Source organism: Echiichthys vipera, assembly GCF_963691815.1.
Source record: "Echiichthys vipera genome assembly, chromosome: 4".
Lineage (NCBI taxonomy): Eukaryota > Metazoa > Chordata > Actinopteri > Perciformes > Trachinidae > Echiichthys > Echiichthys vipera.
The window spans coordinates 32,477,847-32,498,532 of NC_139829.1; the positions used below are offsets into that span (position 1 = coordinate 32,477,847).

Here is a 20,686-nt window from a genome sequence, read left to right on the forward strand (position 1 = left end):
AGACTTTGACTCCGCATCATTTCCTCTTACCAAAAAAGGGCATGTATGTGACGTTGGGGGGGGGAGGGAGATGCGTCCATTTGGCTGATGTGTACTAGATTAGCAGCATTAGCACCATCACCCAGGAGCTAGGCTAACAGAACACGCACGGAGCCATTTTGTTTTTTATTTTCCGTGTCTCTAGCAGAGATTAGCCCGGCTCCGGGAGTGAAGTGCAGTTACCATTTATGATCTATGATTTAAACTGATATTCAACACAGTCCCATGCCCATTGACTGTAAAACACCGACCCTCACGGCCCGAATCCTCCCGCTGCTCCTGATTAGCATCTTGTTTATGTGCCATTGATAGCAGGCTGTATTCAAGTCACAGTGCAAGTGTGGCTATTTAATTAGCATAACAGAGCTAACGCTAACACGGTGTGTTTCTAAACCATCTGTTGGTACAGTCGATCAAAGAGCACTCATGGTAACACCACCGCACGAAGGACCACAGTCCAGGGTGAGATGACGAGTTAGCATGCTAATGATGCTAATACTGACAACTAGCCTCCGAGGAGAAGTGAGGACCAAAGGCTAACTCTCACTCAAGAGGCCACGCCCCTAATCATTTATAAATGTTAACCTCCAACAAAATAAAAACTAGCCTGGTACACAATAATTCCCTTAAACAGGTTTAATGATGCTGTGTAAACGGCCTGTTTAAAATGGGGCTCAATGAGAAACTGCTCTGTTATGAACCCTGCCCCTAGTGGACACTCAGAGAACTAATGTTTATGGCACTTCCTGATTGGATCAACCAGGAAGTCGCTGTGGTGGGGGCTTGTTTGAAACACAATATCTAATACAATGACCATAAAGTTATTGCACACACATCTGCATTCATTGTGTAAATGTGAAATATGCCCAAGACTCTAATGTAGAACATTTCTCTCACAACCTGTGCCACTGCTGTCCTAACTGTGTGTGTGTGTGTGTGTGTGTGTTTCAGTACGGACCAGGGAGGTGATGGGGGAGTTTGGGCGTCTGTATGAGCAGCAGTATGCAGTGGCTCTCTTCAACAAAGTGCGCTTTGACATAGAAGGAGGAGGCGGCCCACAACCCCAGCTACTACACCGCAAGGTAAAACATCCTCTTCCAGCGCTCTGTAAGACTCTGAGTCCATACACTGCATCTGCTCTGTAGGACCTGCAGACAACCTGCAAAGCTTGTTTAAGTTTGCTTGATCATATTTGGAGCATCATGCGTTTGGAGCGTCGAGGCAGCTGGCGGCTAGCTGCCCGTAGCTCATACTCTGCTGTTGTGCTAAACGTAAAGTTATGCTAGCACTAATCAGGGATCTGAACGCTTCTAAAAGAACAGAAATGATCTCTCAGTTGAGGTGCGTGGCTCTCAAAAGAGCTGTAATGCTGCATTAAAATCAGCCCGTCAGTGATTAACCTCCTTAGGTGTAAAGGGTGCTGCCCTGCCTCCGCGGCTCTCCGGTAGAGCAGACGGGGATACGCTCATGGGATACGTTTCAGCTGCACAGACGACTCTCTTCTTCTTCTGGATTTCCAGCAGACTAGATGCCTTAAGGCATGTTGCTGCTGCCCACAGTCGTAGAGCAAAGCAGGTCTGGAAATCGTATCTATAGATTGACTTCGTATGTTATCGCGCTGCTTCTATCGCGTCCATCACGTGGTGTGATCACAGCATTAGCATTAGTTCGCTCTGACCAAGCCCCCACCACAGCGACTTCCTGGTTGATCCAATACAGAAGTGCCAAGAGTGTCCACTAGGAGGAGTTTGCATAATAGAGCACTTTCTCATTGGCCCTCACTTCTCCTCGGAGGTAAACGTCAGCCAGATGGACGTACCTCCCTCCCTTCCTCCCCCCAACGTCACATACATGCCCTTTTTTGGTCAGAGGAAATGAGGCGGAGTCGAAGCCTGACAAAAAGCAGACTCCCGTAGACGAGGACGACTGGATCTACGTATGCTACGTCCATTTTTTTCATGCAGTCTATGGCTCTGACACATATTAGCTAATGTTAGCACTCGTTCCAGCAGACCCCCGCCAAACCAACATGACATCAGGTGAAAGTGGACTTGAACCAGCCCGGGTCTACGTGGAAAAAGCAACGGCGGAGAGAAACGGACTAGAGCTGTTGCCGTTTTGGAGTTCTGGAGGAACTTGTGAAAGTGTGCGGTGATGCCAGAGGCTTCAGCCGCTCTCTCATTAATATGCACACTAATGTAAAACACACTCTCCCCCTCAAATGTACATGTGGCAACAAAGAAGGTTCATCCCGTTCGGTCTGGTGCTGAGGTATGAAATGCTGGAGGACATCATGTGTTCAAATCAGCCTTTTTATTTCGTCAGTGGTCAAACACATGATTGTGTCATGCTTGTAAATAGCTTTTCCGGCTTTTTAGACACACACACACACACACACACACACACACACACACACACACACACACACACACACACACACACACAGAGAGTATACGAGTGCAGTTAGGAATGCAGACCGCTCTCTTCAGAAAAAGCAGTGCTGCTCGGCTGTCTGGGGATTAAGAAGCGGCCACTAATGAATTACTTTGAGATGTGTATTTTCATATATACATATAAACACAGACGGTCTTCTCTAGGAATAAAAAAAGCTCTTCATACCTCCAGCAGTGTGCAGTAAGCAGTTCACTGTGTGGTTTTGCCTTTGTGGTGTGTGCAGTGAGTTGAAGTGTGTCGTCTCTCGCAGATTCCTCTGGAGAACAGATCCATCTTCTCTGGCTCGCTCTTTCAGTACTTGGAGGAGAGCAAGAAATGGAGGAACCGCTTCCTCTTCATTCCAGACTCCTACAACATCAACTACTTCGACAGCAAAGCGGTGAGGGGAAAAGAATCCGGTCCGTACAGTGTGTGTGTTTTCTTTACAGAGTGTTTGTTTGATTCACTGTCGTGTTAACTGTGCTCGTCTGAACTACCAGTCCCACGACAGATGCCACCATCCCAAAGGAACCGTCAACTGTGCCGGCTACAAAGTGCTGACATCCATGGAGCAGTACCTGGATCTGTTCAGCAGCAGCCTACCTGGTGAGGAAAGGGGGGGGGGGGGGGGGGTGTGTGGTGGTGGTGGAGGTTAGAGACGCAAGCTGCAACAATTTAGTCATTTTATTCCATTTCATTTGTGTTTTTCACTCTTAAGGTCTCTCAAGAAATGAAATGTTTTGTCTACATTGATCTATTCAATCATTATAAATAATTGCATTCTTGTCGGAGTGGACAAAAACTTCTAATCACCATCACCTGATCATCTTTGATCGACTGAACCAACAATTATCTTCCAATCAATCATAGCAAATGTCAGGCCCTGTTTACACGAAAAAACGGCAAAATATTTGATCAGATGTGTCTTTCGTTAAGACGGCGAAGGCGTTTTTGGGGCTTAAAACCCAAAAAAGTGAAACCACCCTCCATAGTGTAAGGGGGCACTCACACTGTGCCTCCGTACTGTGCCCAAACACGTTTCACGGGTAAAGTCTGGTTCCTTTGACCAGTGTGAGTGCAACCGTACCACGTCTAGGAGCGGCACGCTTGCCGTCCACGGCCCGTTTGGGAGAGGTGGGCTTTAGTAAAGCACGTCTGCACATGTACGAGCACGAGCGTGCGCACGTGTACGAGCACGTGGCCTACGGCGGTTCTGAGGTCATTTCCTGTGCGCCTGTTGGGACGTAGAAAAAAGAAGGAGGGACCATGCGCGGACATTGAAAACAATGGCGGTGAAAGGTTCACGTTGGTGTGATGCGGAGGTGGAGTGTTTACTGCAGATTTGGTCGATGAAAAGATTCAAAAACAGTCGACAAGACGCACAAAAACTCCGAGGTCTACGGAAAGATTTGGAAACAAAGCCACGCATCGCCATGACGATGCGTGTGATGTGTTATGACGTATATAGGCAGCAAGAAGCATTCTCCGAGGCCCAGGTAGTGTGAGTACAAACAGGCCTGGAGCGGGTACAAGGACCCTAAAGCACGGGGCACGGGACGGAGGCACAGTGTGAGTGCGCCCTAAATGTTAAAAACATAAATAGGTAAATCCCCCTCCAGAGTGTAAATGTTAAAAGGCTCCAGCGTTGTGTTTGCGTGTAAAGGTAAAAACACTAAAGTGAGCTCTGATCTGCTCCAGCGTTGTGTTTGCGTGTAAAAGTAAAAACACTAAAGTGAGCTCTGATCTGCTCCAGCGTTGTGTTTGCGTGTAAAGGTAAAAACACTAAAGTGAGCTCTGATCTGCTCCGGCGTTGTGTTTGCGTGTAAAGGTAAAAACACTAAAGTGAGCTCTGATCTGCTCCAGCGTTGTGTTTGCGTGTAAAGGTAAAAACACTAAAGTGAGCTCTGATCTGCTCCAGCGTTGTGTTTGCGTGTAAAGGTAAAAACACTAAAGTGAGCTCTGATCTGCTCCGGCGTTGTGTTTGCGTGTAAAGGTAAAAACACTAACGTGAGCTCTGATCTGCTCCAGCGTTGTGTTTGCGTGTAAAGGTAAAAACACTAAAGTGAGCTCTGATCTGCTCCGGCGTTGTGTTTGCGTGTAAAGGTAAAAACACTAAAGTGAGCTCTGATCTGCTCCGGCGTTGTGTTTGCGTGTAAAGGTAAAAACACTAAAGTGAGCTCTGATCTGCTCCAGCGTTGTGTTTGCGTGTAAAGGTAAAAACACTAAAGTGAGCTCTGATCTGCTCCAGCGTTGTGTTTGCGTGTAAAGGTAAAAACACTAAAGTGAGCTCTGATCTGCTCCAGCGTTGTGTTTGCGTGTAAAGGTAAAAACACTAAAGTGAGCTCTGATCTGCTCCAGCATTGTGTTTGCGTGTAAAGGTAAAAACACTAAAGTGAGCTCTGATCTGCTCACGCTGGCTCTCGTGGCGTACGTGTTTCCGTAACATCCGTGTGCAGAGTTCAGGTAAACAACAAAAAACATGTGGGACTGTTTCCATCAGTGGGACGTTCAAGTGTCCCGGGTGGAGCCGAGGCGGTGGGATGCTGCAGACCGTGCTGCAGATCCCCGTCACACTGTACGGCGTCCTGCTTCTCCGCTGTTAGGGAAAGAAGGAGAAGAACGTTTCCCAGCATGCACCAGCTCTGGGTGCTGTTGTGTGTCAGTGATTTACAGCTCCACCTACACACCTGACGTCATCGTATGCAAGCATTTCCCCCCAAAGACGCTCGTCTAAACGCAGAATAAAGAGTGAGAACGCAACGCCACTTTTGCGTTTCCTTTCTAGATCATTTTCGTCTAAACACGGCCTAAATACCCTACTAAATTCATACATGATAGATGGGAGATAGAGCTTCAGTGTCTGAAGGGGCAAAGAGGTCTACGGGGAGGCTGTTGCTCAGCTAACTGACATATTTAAACCTTTAAACATGAGAACAAACTGGTTGTGTTTGAAACCGATGCCAGATGGCGTTCAGAACACCTCTGGTTGAACTGCCTGACAGACGCAGCCGCCTGAGGGGCAGCAGTGAAAAACTGAAAAGGCAGTTGGGGCGGTTCCAGCACAGCGCAGCCTCTAATATATGACCCCATTTCAGATTGTCTCCTGTGGAAGGGCACATCATTACCTTTCATATTGCTCCACCATAGAGGGCGCTAATCCTGTTTAGGGCGCACTCACACTGTCCTTCCGCACCGTGCCCCGGGCTTTAGGGTCCTTGTCCCCCCCTCCAGGCCCGTTTGTACTCACACTACCTGGGCCTCGGAGAATGCTTCTTGCTGCCTATACGTCATCACGCCGTAACACGTCACACGCATTGATGACGTCATGGCGATGCGTGGCTTTGTTTCCAAATCTTTCCTTAGACCTCAGAGTTTTTGTGCGTCTTGTCGACTGTTTTTTAATCTTTTCATCGACCAAATCTGCAGTAAACACTCCACCTCCGCATCACACCAACGTGAACCTTTCACCGCCATTGTTTTAAATGCCGCGCATGGTCCCTCCTTCTTTTTCTATGTCCCAACAGGCGCACAGGAAATGACCTCAGAACCACCGTAGGCATCGTGCTCGTACACATGTGCGCACGCTCGTGCTCGTACATGTGCAGACGTGCTTTACAAAAGCCCACCTCTCCCAAACGGGTCATGGTACGGTTGCACTCACACTGGTCAAACCAACTAGACTTTACTGTGTAACCTGTTTGGGCACGGTACGGTTGGACAGTGGGAGTGCGCCCTTAGTCTACTGCTGAGACATCCAAATGGGCTTTTGTGCTCTTTCTTTTTTTGTTGTTGTTTTTTTCAAACATGGGGTCACCATGGTGGTTATCATGAGCATCATTAGTGGTTAAAATAAGTCATTTTAAAGCCTTCACCATGCTTCCCTTGAGCTAATCAGTGTTAGCCGCGTCCGTCTGTTTGCGACTCTCCCAGATTTCTAAAGAAACTGTCTCCATGGCTGATTTGATGTCTATAAGTGCTGAAAGTTTGCTTGCGTCAGAATTACACTTTAATTGTTTGACACAGTTTATTTATCTGTCAGATTAATACTAAACACCTACGTAACAATTATTTAAAGTGTGTTTGTATACAGTATTTGGGGGACATCCTGTATATTTAGCACCTACAAGAGGGGAGAAGTTGGGACAGGTGATGTCCAGGGTGGGAGGGGTCTGCAGTGGCGTTTCCTGACTCTGGAGGGTACAGGTCCTGGATGGTGGGCACCAATGATCTTTTCTGCAGACCTGACAGTCAGTTGTAGTCTGTCCCTGTCCTGTTGGGTGACCGATCCAAACCAGACAGTTACGGAAGTGCAGAGAACATGCGGTCGTCATGCTGAAGACTACATTAACTTCTTCTAATGCATGTGAAGACGTTCTGCACTCATTAGGAATTAGCTCAACCTAACGGCTCCGTGGGTTTATTTTCTGTGCATTTACTCCAGATATGAAAGCCAAGGTGGGAAGTTCCCCTTTCCTGAAGTGTGCCACCCAGTTCCCTCTGATCCTCTGGCACCCTTACGCCCGCCATTACTACTTCTGCGTGGTGACGGAGAAAGAGCAGCAGAAGTGGCACGCTGTGCTCCAGGACTGCGTCAGACACGCCAACGATGGTGAGTCCTGCCAACTCGGCATCAACACACATTCCTGAATACACGCATGCTTATGAATGCACTGATGAGCAAACCATGATCATGATCTCAACAGCTTATGTGTAGTGATGGGCACCAAAACCCGGTATTACACAGGCCCCAGGGCTAAATGATTAAAGACTGTACTATTTCTATCTAAATATATGATCTAAAAGGTAATATTTAGTAATGTAATGGAACAAATAAAGAGAAGCAATAAGAGTAATAGTATCTGTAAAATCGTTTCATACCTACTAATGGTGGTAATTATTCTTAGCACAACAGTGCAACTGTGGCCGACCAGATCCGTCCTGATAGGGATAGTACCAGCGAACGGAGTCCGACTGGTGATACATTCCCTAGAGCTGGATGTTGAGACAAGAGAAAATACGCATTTACCTGGTTACCATGACACTCACAGATTAGCATTATGCAAGAGGCAGGACCCAGGAGGAACCTGTCACTTTGTTCTAACTTCACTTCTGTTGTTTCCTCCAGCAGAAGGTTCGTTAACTGACCCGTGCTAAGGTCCAGACACACGCTTACTGTAGGGTGGAACCAGAAACGGACAAATAGGTGTTTGGGACTGTGTGCTTTGTGTCAGTAAATGAGAGTTTACATTAGCAGGCCCAGCCTTGCAGCGTTGCAGCGTTGCTGTGTCAGGTATGTTCAGACAGAGCCAGTGGAACTGCATCAGTGGCATTCTGCTCCGTTCACGAAAATCCACACTGGGATTCAGGACGTTTACACACTCGAGGCGCTGGTGAACATATAAGCTCGGGCCGTCACGACTAACAGGGTTCAAAATGCTTCTCTCTGTGTCGATGCACAGAGTTCAAAATGCTTCTCTCTGTGTGTAGATGCACAGGGTTCAAAATGCTTCTCTCTGTGTCGATGCACAGAGTTCAAAATGCTTCTCTCTGTGTGTAGATGCACAGGGTTCAAAATACTTCTCTCTGTGTGTAGATGCACAGGGTTCAAAATGCTTCTCTCTGTGTGTAGATGCACAGGGCCAGATTTGCCCGTCACTGTACTGTGTTGTTACGAGCCCCAGGGTCGGGGGAACTCCGGGTTATTGCAGACAATTTCAAGTGTGTGACAGGACTCGGACCCCAATCTCCTGCATGAAGAAGAAACGCTTGTTCCTAGGACACTGGAATACACTCTCTCTCTCTATCTACCTATCTACCTACCTATTTACCTACCTACCTACCTATCTACCTATTTACCTACCTACCTATCTACCTACCAACCTACCAACCTACCTACCAACCTACCAACCTACCAACCTACCAACCTACCTACCTACCTACCTACCTACCTACCAACCACCCACCCACCCAACATTTGCAACAGCATTCCCAGTGTTTATCCTCCCTTTGCTTAACACGTGGCCCCGCAGGGTTTACCGACTTATATATTCACTGGTAGCAGATGTTTCAAAAAACTATCATGATTCGTCATTTCAGAAAGTAAAAAATTCTATATATTCCAGATTATTATCATTAGATTATCATTACATGCAAACTAAAATGTTTCCATGCAAAAATGTTTGCTTTTAGAGCTTCAAAAGTTCTAACCTCCATCACCCACACGCACCTGGATTTCTGCCATCCTAGGGCTAATTTCTCTGCATCAGCATTAATGAGGTGCTGTGCATCAACCATATACAGCTGAATGTGGGCGTGTAGAGGGCGGATCATGATGCTGATCCACCTGCACACAACTCCATGTTCATCAGGGATTTATTAAAGGGAAGCGTGCACTGGCAGGCGTACGGCAGCTTTTGTAAATGCTAAATGGTCTTATAAAGTAGTCTTCTGACTACTCGGGGAGCTTTCACAGTGTTTGTCACATTCACCCGTTCACACAGACATTCACACTGATGGTGGTGGACATCTACACACCATCTAATCTAACCATTCACACCACATTCACACACCCATGTGCAGCACGGGGAGCAATTCAGGGTTCAGTGTCTTGCCCAATACTTTTTGCTGTACGTACGTTTCCTCATGTGTGAGCAGGCAAACGCTCAGTGCGGAGTCTCAGTCCAGCTTTGGACACTTGAAACAAGGTTTAGTCCCTTTCAGTGCGCGGTCTGCACACAATGTAACACACACATGTCATGGCAGTGAGTCAGAGCTGCACTTCATCTCATATACCCCTCCGTGTTCTGCAGAGAGGTATGTAGCTTTCTTGGAAGTAGAGAGATGTGGTATTTAGTGCCAGAGGCAGCGAGTGCTTTTAACAACAGCTCATTGTTTAGAGTGTCTGCTCTCGATCAGTGTGTAATGTCTTTAAACCCTCGGCCTGTCGAGCTCTCACTCTTCCCTTTTGCTTACACAGTATTTATGTCCAGGTCTGTTAAACTCGATCATCCTGAGCTTCGAAGTCATTTTATTTAAAACGCTCTGAACATTTAAACATATTCCCTTTGGTTAGTTCTAATTTTCAGTCTTCAAACACAACAAACAGCAACTTTGTGTAGTTAAAGCAAATCAAAACAAAGGATAAATCGGATTTATTCATGTATTTGCTGCTGAATCTCCGTTGCGTGGGAAACCTGTGTGAGTTGTGAGGTATCACACGAGCCTGATGCCGGCGCCGTGACTCGGGCCAGCGGCGCGGACGGCTGAATGGATTCATATGTTCTCTGTGTGCCGCACAGAGCAGCGCTTCACAGACCTGCGCTCACTTTTTAACGGCTCTGTTAAACAAGGTGTGGGTGAAAAAGTGTCACCCCGGGTCGAACGAGTCATTCTTCTTGACACAGAGGGGCCTGTCAGTGTATAATGGTGTACCACAAGGCCCCTACCTGGGGGCCCTGTGACTGTGAATTATAGTCTGTAAATAAAAAGAATGAAGGCATTGGTACAGGTATCAGGAAGTCAGGCTTTAACCCTGCTAAAGCCCCTAACGCGCCACAGCTGATAGTCACTAATGATGGAACCTGGGTGTCACTTTTGATCAGGATACGTCGTTCGATTCCCACATTAAACTAACGACAAGGACTGCATATTTTTACCTGCATAATATCGCGAAAATTAGGAACATCGTGTCTCAGAAAGACGCAGAAAAACTAGTCCATGCATTTGTTCCTTCTAGGCTGAACTACTGCAACTCCTTATGATCAGGCTGCTCCAATAAGCCATTAGTCTCTAGCTCGACCTCCTCAGCAGCAAATGGTGGACGGACAGTGCACGGCTGGTTTACCAGAGCTTTTTCCACTGAATCAAGCTGCTGCTGCTGCTAATGCTAATGCTAATGCTGCTGCTGCTAATGCTACTGCTAATGCTAAAGCTGTTGCTGCTAATGCTGCTGCTAATGCTGCAGCTGCTAATGCTGCTGTTGCTGCTAATGCTGCTGCTGCCGCTGCCAATGCTAATGCTGCTGCTAATGCTGCTGCTGCTAATGCTAATGCTGCTACTGCTGCTGCTAATGCTAATGCTGCTACTGCTAATGCTGCTGCTGCTGCTGCTAATGCTAATGCTCCTGCTGCTAATGCTAATGCTGCTGCTGCTAATGCTGCTGCTGCTAATGCTGCTGCTGCTAATGCTAATGCTAATGCAAATGCTGCTGGAGGAAACCAGGCTGATGAAAATATTGACACCAGTTAGAAAAGGTCAAAAGTTCCACAGAGCTGTGGGGTAATAGTGATAATCGTCTGTGGATCGGTCGCTACATCAGCCAAACCGTCCACAGGACGCATCACAGCAGTTGTTCATGTGAAGATATCGACGGGTGCAGCTTTAAATTGGTCAAGTGGAAGTTTTAAACACATTTCTACAATTTTGGGACACAAAGAAATGAAAACAGTTATTTTATGAGAATATTTTCAAGAACACATAAGAAAAAAAACATGATAAAGCACCGTTGTCATCTGCGTGGGACGCAGGAATGAACTGAACTGTGTCTTGAGCCTTGTGCACCATGTGGTGTTTTGATCAGCTGCTGTAGTTTTTAGAGAGAAGATTTAAGTGACCACCTGGAATCAAACACTGAAACAGATGGATGGGAATGTACCTCATGGCCTCACGATGCTATTTCCTGTCTAAAACACATGAAATCACAAGGTACTGAGAGTCACATAAACATTTGCCCTTTCCTCCGTATCTTAGTGTAAACACAAGATAAGTGAAGTTGAGACCAGTCAGTTTGACCCGAGCGTCGGTCGCTCTTAAAGACGCCTCAGCAACATCGAGAAAGTGTGAGCGATGTCGCTTTAGTGGATTATTAATATTCAAGAAGTCTTAAATCCCACACAAGTCAAAATAATAGCCCCCTCTTGTGACTTCCTGTCTCTTCTACCACCAGGAGCCCTGGTCTCGTCTCGTCACTGCCCTCCCCCTACACACACACACACACACACACACACACACTTCCTGTCTTTGTCAGAGTAGGGAGTTCTCACACACTGTCCAATAAGGCCGGACGGTGTTTACATGCTTTTCTGTTTCTCATTGTCTTTGGGAAGCAGCCAACTGGAAATGTAGGAAAGGGTCCATAACTTTCTCACGTACCACTGGACAGATTACCAACACTAACAGACACGACAAAGTATAAATACTTGATTTATTCTGAAATACGTGCTTTATATAAACGTATTTATAGCAGCAAAAGGTATTAACAACATCGGCGGTGGCTCCGACAGTGTGAACAATACCAGGACCATGCAACTTCTTTCAAAGCAGCCCAAATGAAGAGTGTGCTAAAATGCTAACAGCTAACAGCTACTACTGTTCCCACCCCAGGTTTGTCAGAGGAGGATAAAGTCCAAACACCAGCCTTCACCGACGCAGTGCGACTCTACCGCCAAGCTCAAGGGCACTATGGCACATGGGAGATGATGTGTGGTGTACCATCACAGGTAAGCACGGCAGAAGTAACAACTACGGGGGTCACAACTCCAGCAACACTTGTAGTGTATATGGAACAACCTCTTTGTAGCTGAATTGCGTTTTGAGACCATTTCCAACTGATATAAGGACAATGGCATAATAACGCACCCTTTCAAAGATCAATATACGTTTATTTCTAAAGGATATTTAACACTAGTCATGACCCAAAGAACGAGGTTGTGGGTACAAGCGTGTGAAATGTGTATTCTCAGGAGGGGGGCTGGAGTCTCCCTTAGAGAGAGGGGGAGAAGTTCAGCATCCGTGAGGAACTCGGAGTAGAGCCGCTGCTCCTTTGCGTTGAAAGGAGCCAGTTGAGGTGGTTCAGGATCATCTGGTAAGGATGAACCCTGGGCGCCTCCCTAGGGAGGTGTTCCAGGCAGGTCCAGCTGGGAGGAGGCCTCGGGGAAGACCCAGGACCAGGTGGAGAGATTAGATCTCCACACTGGCCTGGGAACGCCTCAGGATCCCCCAGTTAGAGCTGGTTATTGTGGCCCGGGAAAGGGAAGTTTGGGGTCCCCTGCTAAAGCTGCTGCCCCCGAGAACCGACCCCTGATAAGAGGCTGAAGATGAGATGAGATTTAACACTAGAACTTGAAGACATTTTAAATATCCAAAATAAAAACACGAAACAACCAAAAACAATAAATCAAAGGACTCTCAGTCTATTTTAACACATTGGAGCGTTTACTTGCCCTTAAGTGCGTCACAGCGGCTCAGGTGAAGTGGTTCACCGCGGTCGTTGGGTCTGAACCTGATGTGCTCCCACACGGCAACTGTGGCGTTCGGCTTTGAAACCAATCAAGCCAACCAAGCATCTTTGTTTTTATTCCTCCAAATCTCAACTAGCGTGTCCTCTAACCTGCTCCTAACAGGGCTCTCCTGCTGCAATCTGGTTAACTCCAGGGGTCCGCCCCCCCCCCCCCCCCACAGAGTCTGTGCAGCTGACAAGTGACTGACACGACACCAGACGAGGGTGAACTCCTCATTATGCTGAGGTCTCTTTGATCGAGAGACTCCAGGGAAACATGGAAATGATCGCAGCTGTAAAAGTTACCGAGCTCATTTAAAGTTACCATGCGATTAATTGATTAATTGCTTCTTGCGACCGGCCTGAATACATCTGATCATTGTGTTTCAGTTTAAGACCTCATGCTTTGCCCTGAGGGGGGACTCTGTGCACATCATGATCTGGTCTTGGGTTCTTTACCTCTGACAGTGAACAGGTCTTTCTTTGTTTTGTTCTCCCAGCTGTTGTGACTAATTGGCCCTATGCCGATCGTCACGGCGGCGCGTTGAACCGTAAGAATGTGTCCTTCACGCGCATACCCTGAGGTGTCTGTTTATCGTTGCTTCTTCGGTCCTCTTGTTCTCGTCGAGGTGCAAATAACTACCTTAAAGAAGTCTGAACTATCTTTTGTTTCTGTTCATTGATTTAATCACGCATGTTCTGCCTCTTACGTGCATGCGTGAGGTAAGAGCTGTATCTCTCTCTGCCGTTCAACAAACACGCAAACTACACGTGTGTCATCTATCACTTCATTTTGTGGTGTCACCCATCAGCGTGAAGTTACCGCCCCCTTGTGACGCCATATACCAACACACAAAGAATCTAAATTAAGCTTTTGTGGTAGTAAGACGGGTTTAAAACAGGCAGTATTTAGTTGTCAGGGCTGTGCTGGGATGTTTGGGCCTGCAGCTGATGGACAAAGTGTGAGCTTGACCGATATTGTAATGGAGTTCGTGCATAGACTGTAAAAAAAATGGACATAGCGTACCTGTCGGGGTCCGTTCTCTCAACTTGATCCAGTCGTCCTCGCCTACGGGAGTCTCCATCTTGTCAGACTTTGACTCCTCCTCATTTCCTCTGACCAAAAAAGGGCATGTATGTGACGTTGGGGAGGGGCGTACGTCCATCTGGCTGACGGTTACCTCCGAGGAGAAGTGAGGGCCAGAGGCTAGCTGTCACTCAAGAGGCCACGCCCCTAATTATTCATGAACTTTAACCTCCAATGAAATAAAAACTAGCCCCTCCCCCTCAGTGTTGTCATGGAGATCTGAGCTAAACACACAGACTAGAATGTTCTTTTGTCCTTAAACAGGTTTAATGATGCTGTGTAAACGGCCTGTTTAACATGGGGCTCAATGAGAAACTGCTCTGTTATGAAACCTGCCCCTAGTGGACACTCAGAGAACTGACGTTTTTGGCACTTCCTGATTGGATCAACCAGGAAGTCTCTGTGGTCAGTTGAGTCAGTTTCTAAAATATTGAAACATGTATGTTGTTTTATCCGGGACTGTAAGGTTATGTTGAAATTAAGTGATTTCAAGTAAACCCTGAATGAGGCATTAGTTTTAATATATCACAGTATTTTGAATTAGCTCCAGTGCTCCTTCATGCCACTGTGTGTCACAACCGTCATATAAAATGACATACATTGGGGTAGAGTGTTTCTTCCCCCAGTATCACCCCCCATGTTTTCAACCAGGCGAAGTGGTCGGTCATCTGGCACGACAAATTACACAAATTGGTGTGTGTGTGTGTGTTTAGGGGTCGGAGGGGTCACTGTAGCTTTATCATGGATCTCACTGCTCTTCAGGATCCGCCCTGCGTCACAGTCGAGTGGTTAGGCAGGCGGTTGAGGTTAGGGTCAGGATATCTCGTCAGTCAGGGGGTGGGACCTGAGCATGCAAGTGGCACTACCTGACCAATCATGGGCTTGAATTCTACGCACGGCCTGTCCTGCCAAGAGACACAGTGGGCTTTGTAATGTGAGAAAATATAGTAATTATTAAAGGACATTAAATAGTATTTTTAGTTGTTATCAAGTTGAGAATGTGCACTGTATGTGGCGTGTGTGTGTTCCCATGAGTCCTGTGCTCTGTGTCTGGTAGATCCTGTCTAACCTGGTGATGGAGGGCCTCCTCCCTGAGCTCAGGGAGCTCATCTCCCCGCGCCTCAAAGGCAAACTCCACGAGCGGCAGAGAAACTGGATTCTGGTAAGAAACTACAACTACACACATTCCACTTAAGGGTGTAAAGGTGATCCAGTAAAGGGCCCTTTACTGGATCACTTTGACACCCCTGAGACAGCAGTTGAGTTCTGCTTCTGGCCACATGTATAATAATCATTGTGTTTACCTGCACAGTGACCCAAAAATGGCCTTTCCCCGGGGTTGAATGTGAAAATGGCGGAGTAACTCTTCCTCCGCCCATATACAGCTGATCTGAATACGGCTTTTTTTTCTGGTCTACCTTTGTTCAAATCACAAACGGGCGACTTTTGGACAGAATTACGACAGAAACTAAACTAACTCTAGCCCCGGCAAATACTTATACGTGAGGGGGTTGAATGTGAAAATGACGGAGTAACTCTCCCTCCGGTACAGTTGGTGGTCAGGGTTCTAACCCCGGCACATACGCAGATGAGAAACCTGATTCCTGGTAAGATGTTTACACGCATGAGTTACTAAAGGAGTTCTCCAGGTCTGTTAACCGGGGTGTGAGAACTCCAACTTTACCCGGCGTACGGTGTTGTTACATGGTGTTTGAGAAACGGGAGTATGACCTTAACCCGAATATTATCCTGTTTTTAAACTGCATGTAAACACACTGAATGTTTAATTTCATCAGAAATGTCATTTATATTTATTTTATACAGAAAAAGGTTGAGAGTCTGCCCGCAGAGATAAAACAGAAACTAAGGGCGCACTCACACTGTCCTTCCGCACCGGGCCAAAACAGGTTTTTCGGGTAGAGCCTAGTTCGTTTGACCAGTGTGAGTGCAACCGCTCCGCGCCTAGCTGCGGCCAGCTGGCCGCCCAAAGCCCGTTGTGAAGCACATTTGCACATGTACGAGCACGAGCACGAGCGTGCGCACGTGCACGAGCACGATGCCTACACGGCTCTCACGTCATTTCTGTGCGCCTGTTCGGACATAGAAAAGGACAAGGACCCTAAAGCACGGGGCACGGGACGGACGCACAGTGGGAGGGCGCCCCAAAAGTGCTGTGTAAACTATAAATGCATCTGACACGTTCTACACATACACACATTGAAACTGTAGTGAAAGTGTTGTTAAGATGTCAGTCTGAGATCATTCAGTGTCTCTTTTGTTGGGTGTTGCAGTTTAAATAGGCAAGACCTCAAATCTGCTCAGGGGCAGTGCGGCTGCTACAGACTTTTAACATGGGCGCCAAATACAACCCCTGTCACTGTTACAGATACTCTGCTGAATACAGAGAACTAGGATGATTGAGTCAGTATGTCCAACTCCCAACAAAAATACAAACTGCAGAGGTGTAAGTTTGGTTCGCTTAAAGTGATGAAGTGAAAAGAAAAGCAGGTTCTGCCCTTAAACGTGTTCCCTGTGTGTGTGTGTGTGTGTGTGTGTGTGTGTAGATCAGTGATGCGGTGTACAGCCTGGTGCAGGGGCAGTGTCAGGCCCAGTACGAGGCGGTGTTGCACAAGTGCGAGGCAGCCTGCTCCTCTCTGGAGGCCTCCATACGAACAGACATGGACCAGATCATCACCTCCAAGGAGCACGTCACAAACAAGATCAGAGGTGAGCACTGAATTCAGCTCATCGCATCATTTACAGAGCTTTAAAGTGACAGTGAAGGAAACGCTAACCTCCTTCTCCCCTCTACTGCGTCCGTCATTCCCCCGCAGAGGTGGTTCTCCCCAAGGCTGAGAAGCTGCTGAAGGTGAGCATCCAGCCCTACATCAGCTCCATCCTGGACGCCCTGATGGAGCCCACCAGCCGAGGCTTCTCCGAGGCCCGCGACGTGTTCTTCCGAGAGCTGGTGGACATGAGCAAGAACACCCTCAACGAGGGCACCAAGGAGAAGGTGGCACAGGTGAGGAGGTGGAGGCGGAGGACGAGCTACTGCTGTGGCGTGACGGTGTTTGCTGTCACGGCAACACGATCGATACGCAGGCGCTCGGACCATTAGAGCGTAGCGCTGTAAATGGTTAATGGACTCACACTACCACCAATCTCTTGAATCGAGGACGACCCGCTCTCCCACTGAGCCACGGAGCTCAAGGAGATCACAACACATTTAATAAACAGAAAATACAGAATATGATTAGATTCCATTATGGTTGCGGCTTGAGGGACAGTGATGAGCATCAGTGGTGGGAACAGGGCGTGCTCTACAGCCAGAGCCACAGTGAAGGCAGCGAAGCCCCACTTGAACCCTTTCAGCATCACCTCAGACAAAGTCACAGCACGAGCGAAGCTGCCTGAGTATCTGCAGGCCTCGTTGCGTGCACATGGATCCTTCATGCTGTCACACGTTTGATTTCTAAATTGAATACGGACCTTTCAAAGCAGGATCAGCTGATCTGACTGACCGGTAGCATCTAAAGGAAGGGATCGTTCCTGTGCTCCCCGGTCGCATCGGCCTCTGCCTCCGCTGATTTAAGTCAGAATCCTGTTCGGTTTTGGCGGTGCCCACCTGGTGCTCGTGCCCACGGGGACTTTGTGTGTCATTAAAACACTTTAAAAACCTCCTTAGTAAGACCTGGGTCCATTAAAAGAAGCATAGGACATATTCACATAGGCAGAAGTTTGTTTTGAAAGTTAACGTTTCTTCTAGTCAAGACAAGTTAGTTGCACGGTAAGGACGTCCTCTTCCCTCTCCTTAGCTCCAGCCCTCCTCAGAGCTGCTGCTTTCTTATGACGGATTTTATGAAAAGAGCTGACCTTCAAAATAAAGTTCCCTGACCCAGTTGTGTCAGCTCTTGAAGAAACTTTAACTTTCAAAATGGATGAAGAAGACATTAGGAATACAATTGATCTAGAAGTTTATTATAGTTATTTAAAATGTTTGAATACTAAGTTGAAACACAAGATTAAGAATATGAAATATATATAGAGGAGAGACTGTGAGATGAACGGGGGCGGCCCTCAGATGTCTGTAGTGATGGATACAGTGTGTTTGATTGGACGGCGCCCTCTGCTGGTGGAAATGAAGAACTGAGAGAAAAAATAAAATACATTAAAATGCAACCGTCCGGAACCTCTGGTAATAAAAAACATGTTGAAGTCAGAGATATAGGTTTACTATAGATGCAGATCAAATTCATGATAATACTAAACTATAATAAATAAGGTCAGATCGGAGGGTGCTGTGTGGAGCGGCAGAAGGGGAGAAACAGGTTCAAATTCATGAGAGGGTTAGGGGGGAGTGTGAGGGTCTACACTGGCCTGTTGGCCTTGGAGTCAGGGATCCAGGGAACTGAAGGGTCCGATATTCCCCAGTCACATACAAAGCGGGGAACGTAGGACCCAGGAACATAGGACCCGTGGAACATAGGACCAGGGGAACATAGGACCCGGGGGACATAGAACCCGGTAAACACAGGACCCGGGGGACATAGAACCCGGGTGACATAGAACCCGGATCATAGGACCCGGGGAACGTAGGACCCGGGGAACGTAGGACCCGGGGAACGTAGGACCCGGATCATAGGACCCGGGGAACGTAGGACCCGGGGGACATAGAACCCGGATCATAGGACCCGGGGAACGTAGGACCCGGGGAACATAGGTACGCTCCCCAACTGAAGAAAAAAAAAGTTCATGACCAGCACTACCTCCTCACTGTGTGGGGAAGAAGTGGGTTCTGAGATTTCTGCTGGCCGAGTCGGCTACTTCCTGTTTAGCGCTGCGGCTAACCTGAATGTGGATTCAATTATTAACTCTTCTGAACTTTCCAAATGTCATTGGACTGAATGGATCGAATTCTGATAGTGAAACCAGTCGTTTTTTCGGGGGGTTGTGACGCTTTTAGAAAGATGTATCCACTGATTTACAGACGTCTCGTTCTCCATGTAAGTCAATGGCAAAAGGCCTTTTTGGGCCAGAAGGCGTCATGTGACTGATCCACGATTTCACATGCTATGAAAATAAATCCATTCAATAATCCACTTGGTTCATGGAAGATAAAATGTCTAAAAATCTAATCTCCTCCTCCTCTTCCTCAGCACATGGAGAAGATCTCCATGCTGGCCTTCCACCCCGTGAAGATGCAGAGCTGCTATGAGAAGGTGGAGCCGCTGAGTCTGGAGGGTCTGCAGCAGAGGTTTGACGTCTCCAGCCCGTCAGTGTTCGTCCAGAGGGCCCAGATCCTCATGAGAGAGGTGATGCTCTAACACTCACACTGTCCACCCGTACCGTGCCCAAACAGGTTTAACGGCTAAAGTCTAGTTTGTTTGACCAGTGCGAGCACAACCGTACCGCGCCTATTTGCAGCACTCGGGCCACATATTATAATCAGACTGGTATATCTCCATGGTAACTTGACTAACTGGAGACAAAATCTGAGGTCAAACGACCACAAGCCGGGGCTGTTATGCAAAATGGAGTAATGTGTGCAAAATCCACCAACACTTTCTCTTTCAAACTACTATCCGTCTGTCGCTCAAGCTGCGACTTGCATCACCTCCATGGACCCGCGGGTCCCGATTGCATCACCTCCAAGGGTCTCCAGTTGAGTTGCACAGGGGGCTCGGGCCCTGTTGATATCCGCTTGCACGTTGCTGGTGTGTGGAGGGACTTGAAGTGGTTCAGCTTGTGCTGACAGCTGCAGGCACAGTAGAAACTGTAGGGGAGGGGGGTGCCCCTTAAATGGTTTGTTCAGTATCTTAGGAGAACAGGGACAGAGACAGTATGACTTTCAATGCACATCTCCTGTATTTCACCAGACATCAGTCACCAGTTGCATTTGTTCCAAAGGTCGAGCTACAGATGAAACTACTGCTCCAAACTAATCACAACTCACTCTTAAATAATAGTAATGTGTTTTTGGTGTTATCACTGCCATATATAATCAGACTTTCTGATATATTTTAACACCATCTATGTAATGTAACGTAGCTTCCTCTCTGCCTCTGTGTGTGTGTTTGTGTGTGTGTGTGTGTGTGTGTGTCTGTGTGTGTGTGCAGCAAATGGACCATGCGGTGTATACGTTTGAACAGATCCTCCACCAGAGTCTGGAGTCTCAGGGCACAGAGGAGCTCTGTAAGACCATCCAGCGCTGCCAGGACCGAGTCATTAAGGTAAAACACACACACACACACACACACACACACACACACACACACACACACACACACACACACACACACACACACACACACACACACACACACACACACACACACAGATCAGCACTCACCCTAAACCAAACACGGAAACTGAAGTGTGTTATTCATGAATACAGTATCGTGAAACTCTTAAATATAAAACCTTTAAACTGCACAGATCCAGAATCAGATCCATTACGGACCGGAAGTAGAGATGTTTGGGTTTCAATGAAGTTTACAAAAGAGCAAAATAGTCAACACAAAGAGCGTGACAAGAGGGAGGCTCTGAGAGAAGAGGCTCGCCTGCAGTAACATCTTACCGCCAAAGAGGACGCTAGAAACAACATGAATTTAGGATGAATTTAGGATATTTGGTATTACAGAAACGCGTGTCCTGTCCTGTCTCAGGATAAGAATGAAGCTGCCCAACCTGGAAGCAGCACTGTTGTTAGGTCTGCATGGCAAAGAGAGCGCTGATGGGGAGGAACATATATATATATATACATACATATATTCGCGGGGGGTGGGGGGGCTGGAGCCGATCCCAGCTGACATCGGGCGTGAGGCGGGGTCCACCCTGGACAGGACGCCAGT

General features: G+C 47.4%; 1 protein-coding gene across 1 annotated transcript in view; it reads left to right on the plus strand.

The window, feature by feature from the left end:
- Nucleotides 1-20,686, plus strand: part of niban2b (niban apoptosis regulator 2b) — a 42,025-nt gene that overhangs the window by 16,307 nt on the left and 5,032 nt on the right. The window contains exons 2-11 of the mRNA XM_083912810.1: nt 991-1,121; nt 2,744-2,872; nt 2,973-3,078; nt 6,914-7,081; nt 11,854-11,969; nt 14,893-14,997; nt 16,400-16,562; nt 16,670-16,857; nt 18,992-19,147; nt 19,952-20,065. Of these exons, the coding sequence (XP_083768936.1) occupies nt 991-1,121; nt 2,744-2,872; nt 2,973-3,078; nt 6,914-7,081; nt 11,854-11,969; nt 14,893-14,997; nt 16,400-16,562; nt 16,670-16,857; nt 18,992-19,147; nt 19,952-20,065 (1,376 nt within the window). The remainder of the gene's footprint in view (nt 1-990; nt 1,122-2,743; nt 2,873-2,972; nt 3,079-6,913; nt 7,082-11,853; nt 11,970-14,892; nt 14,998-16,399; nt 16,563-16,669; nt 16,858-18,991; nt 19,148-19,951; nt 20,066-20,686) is intronic.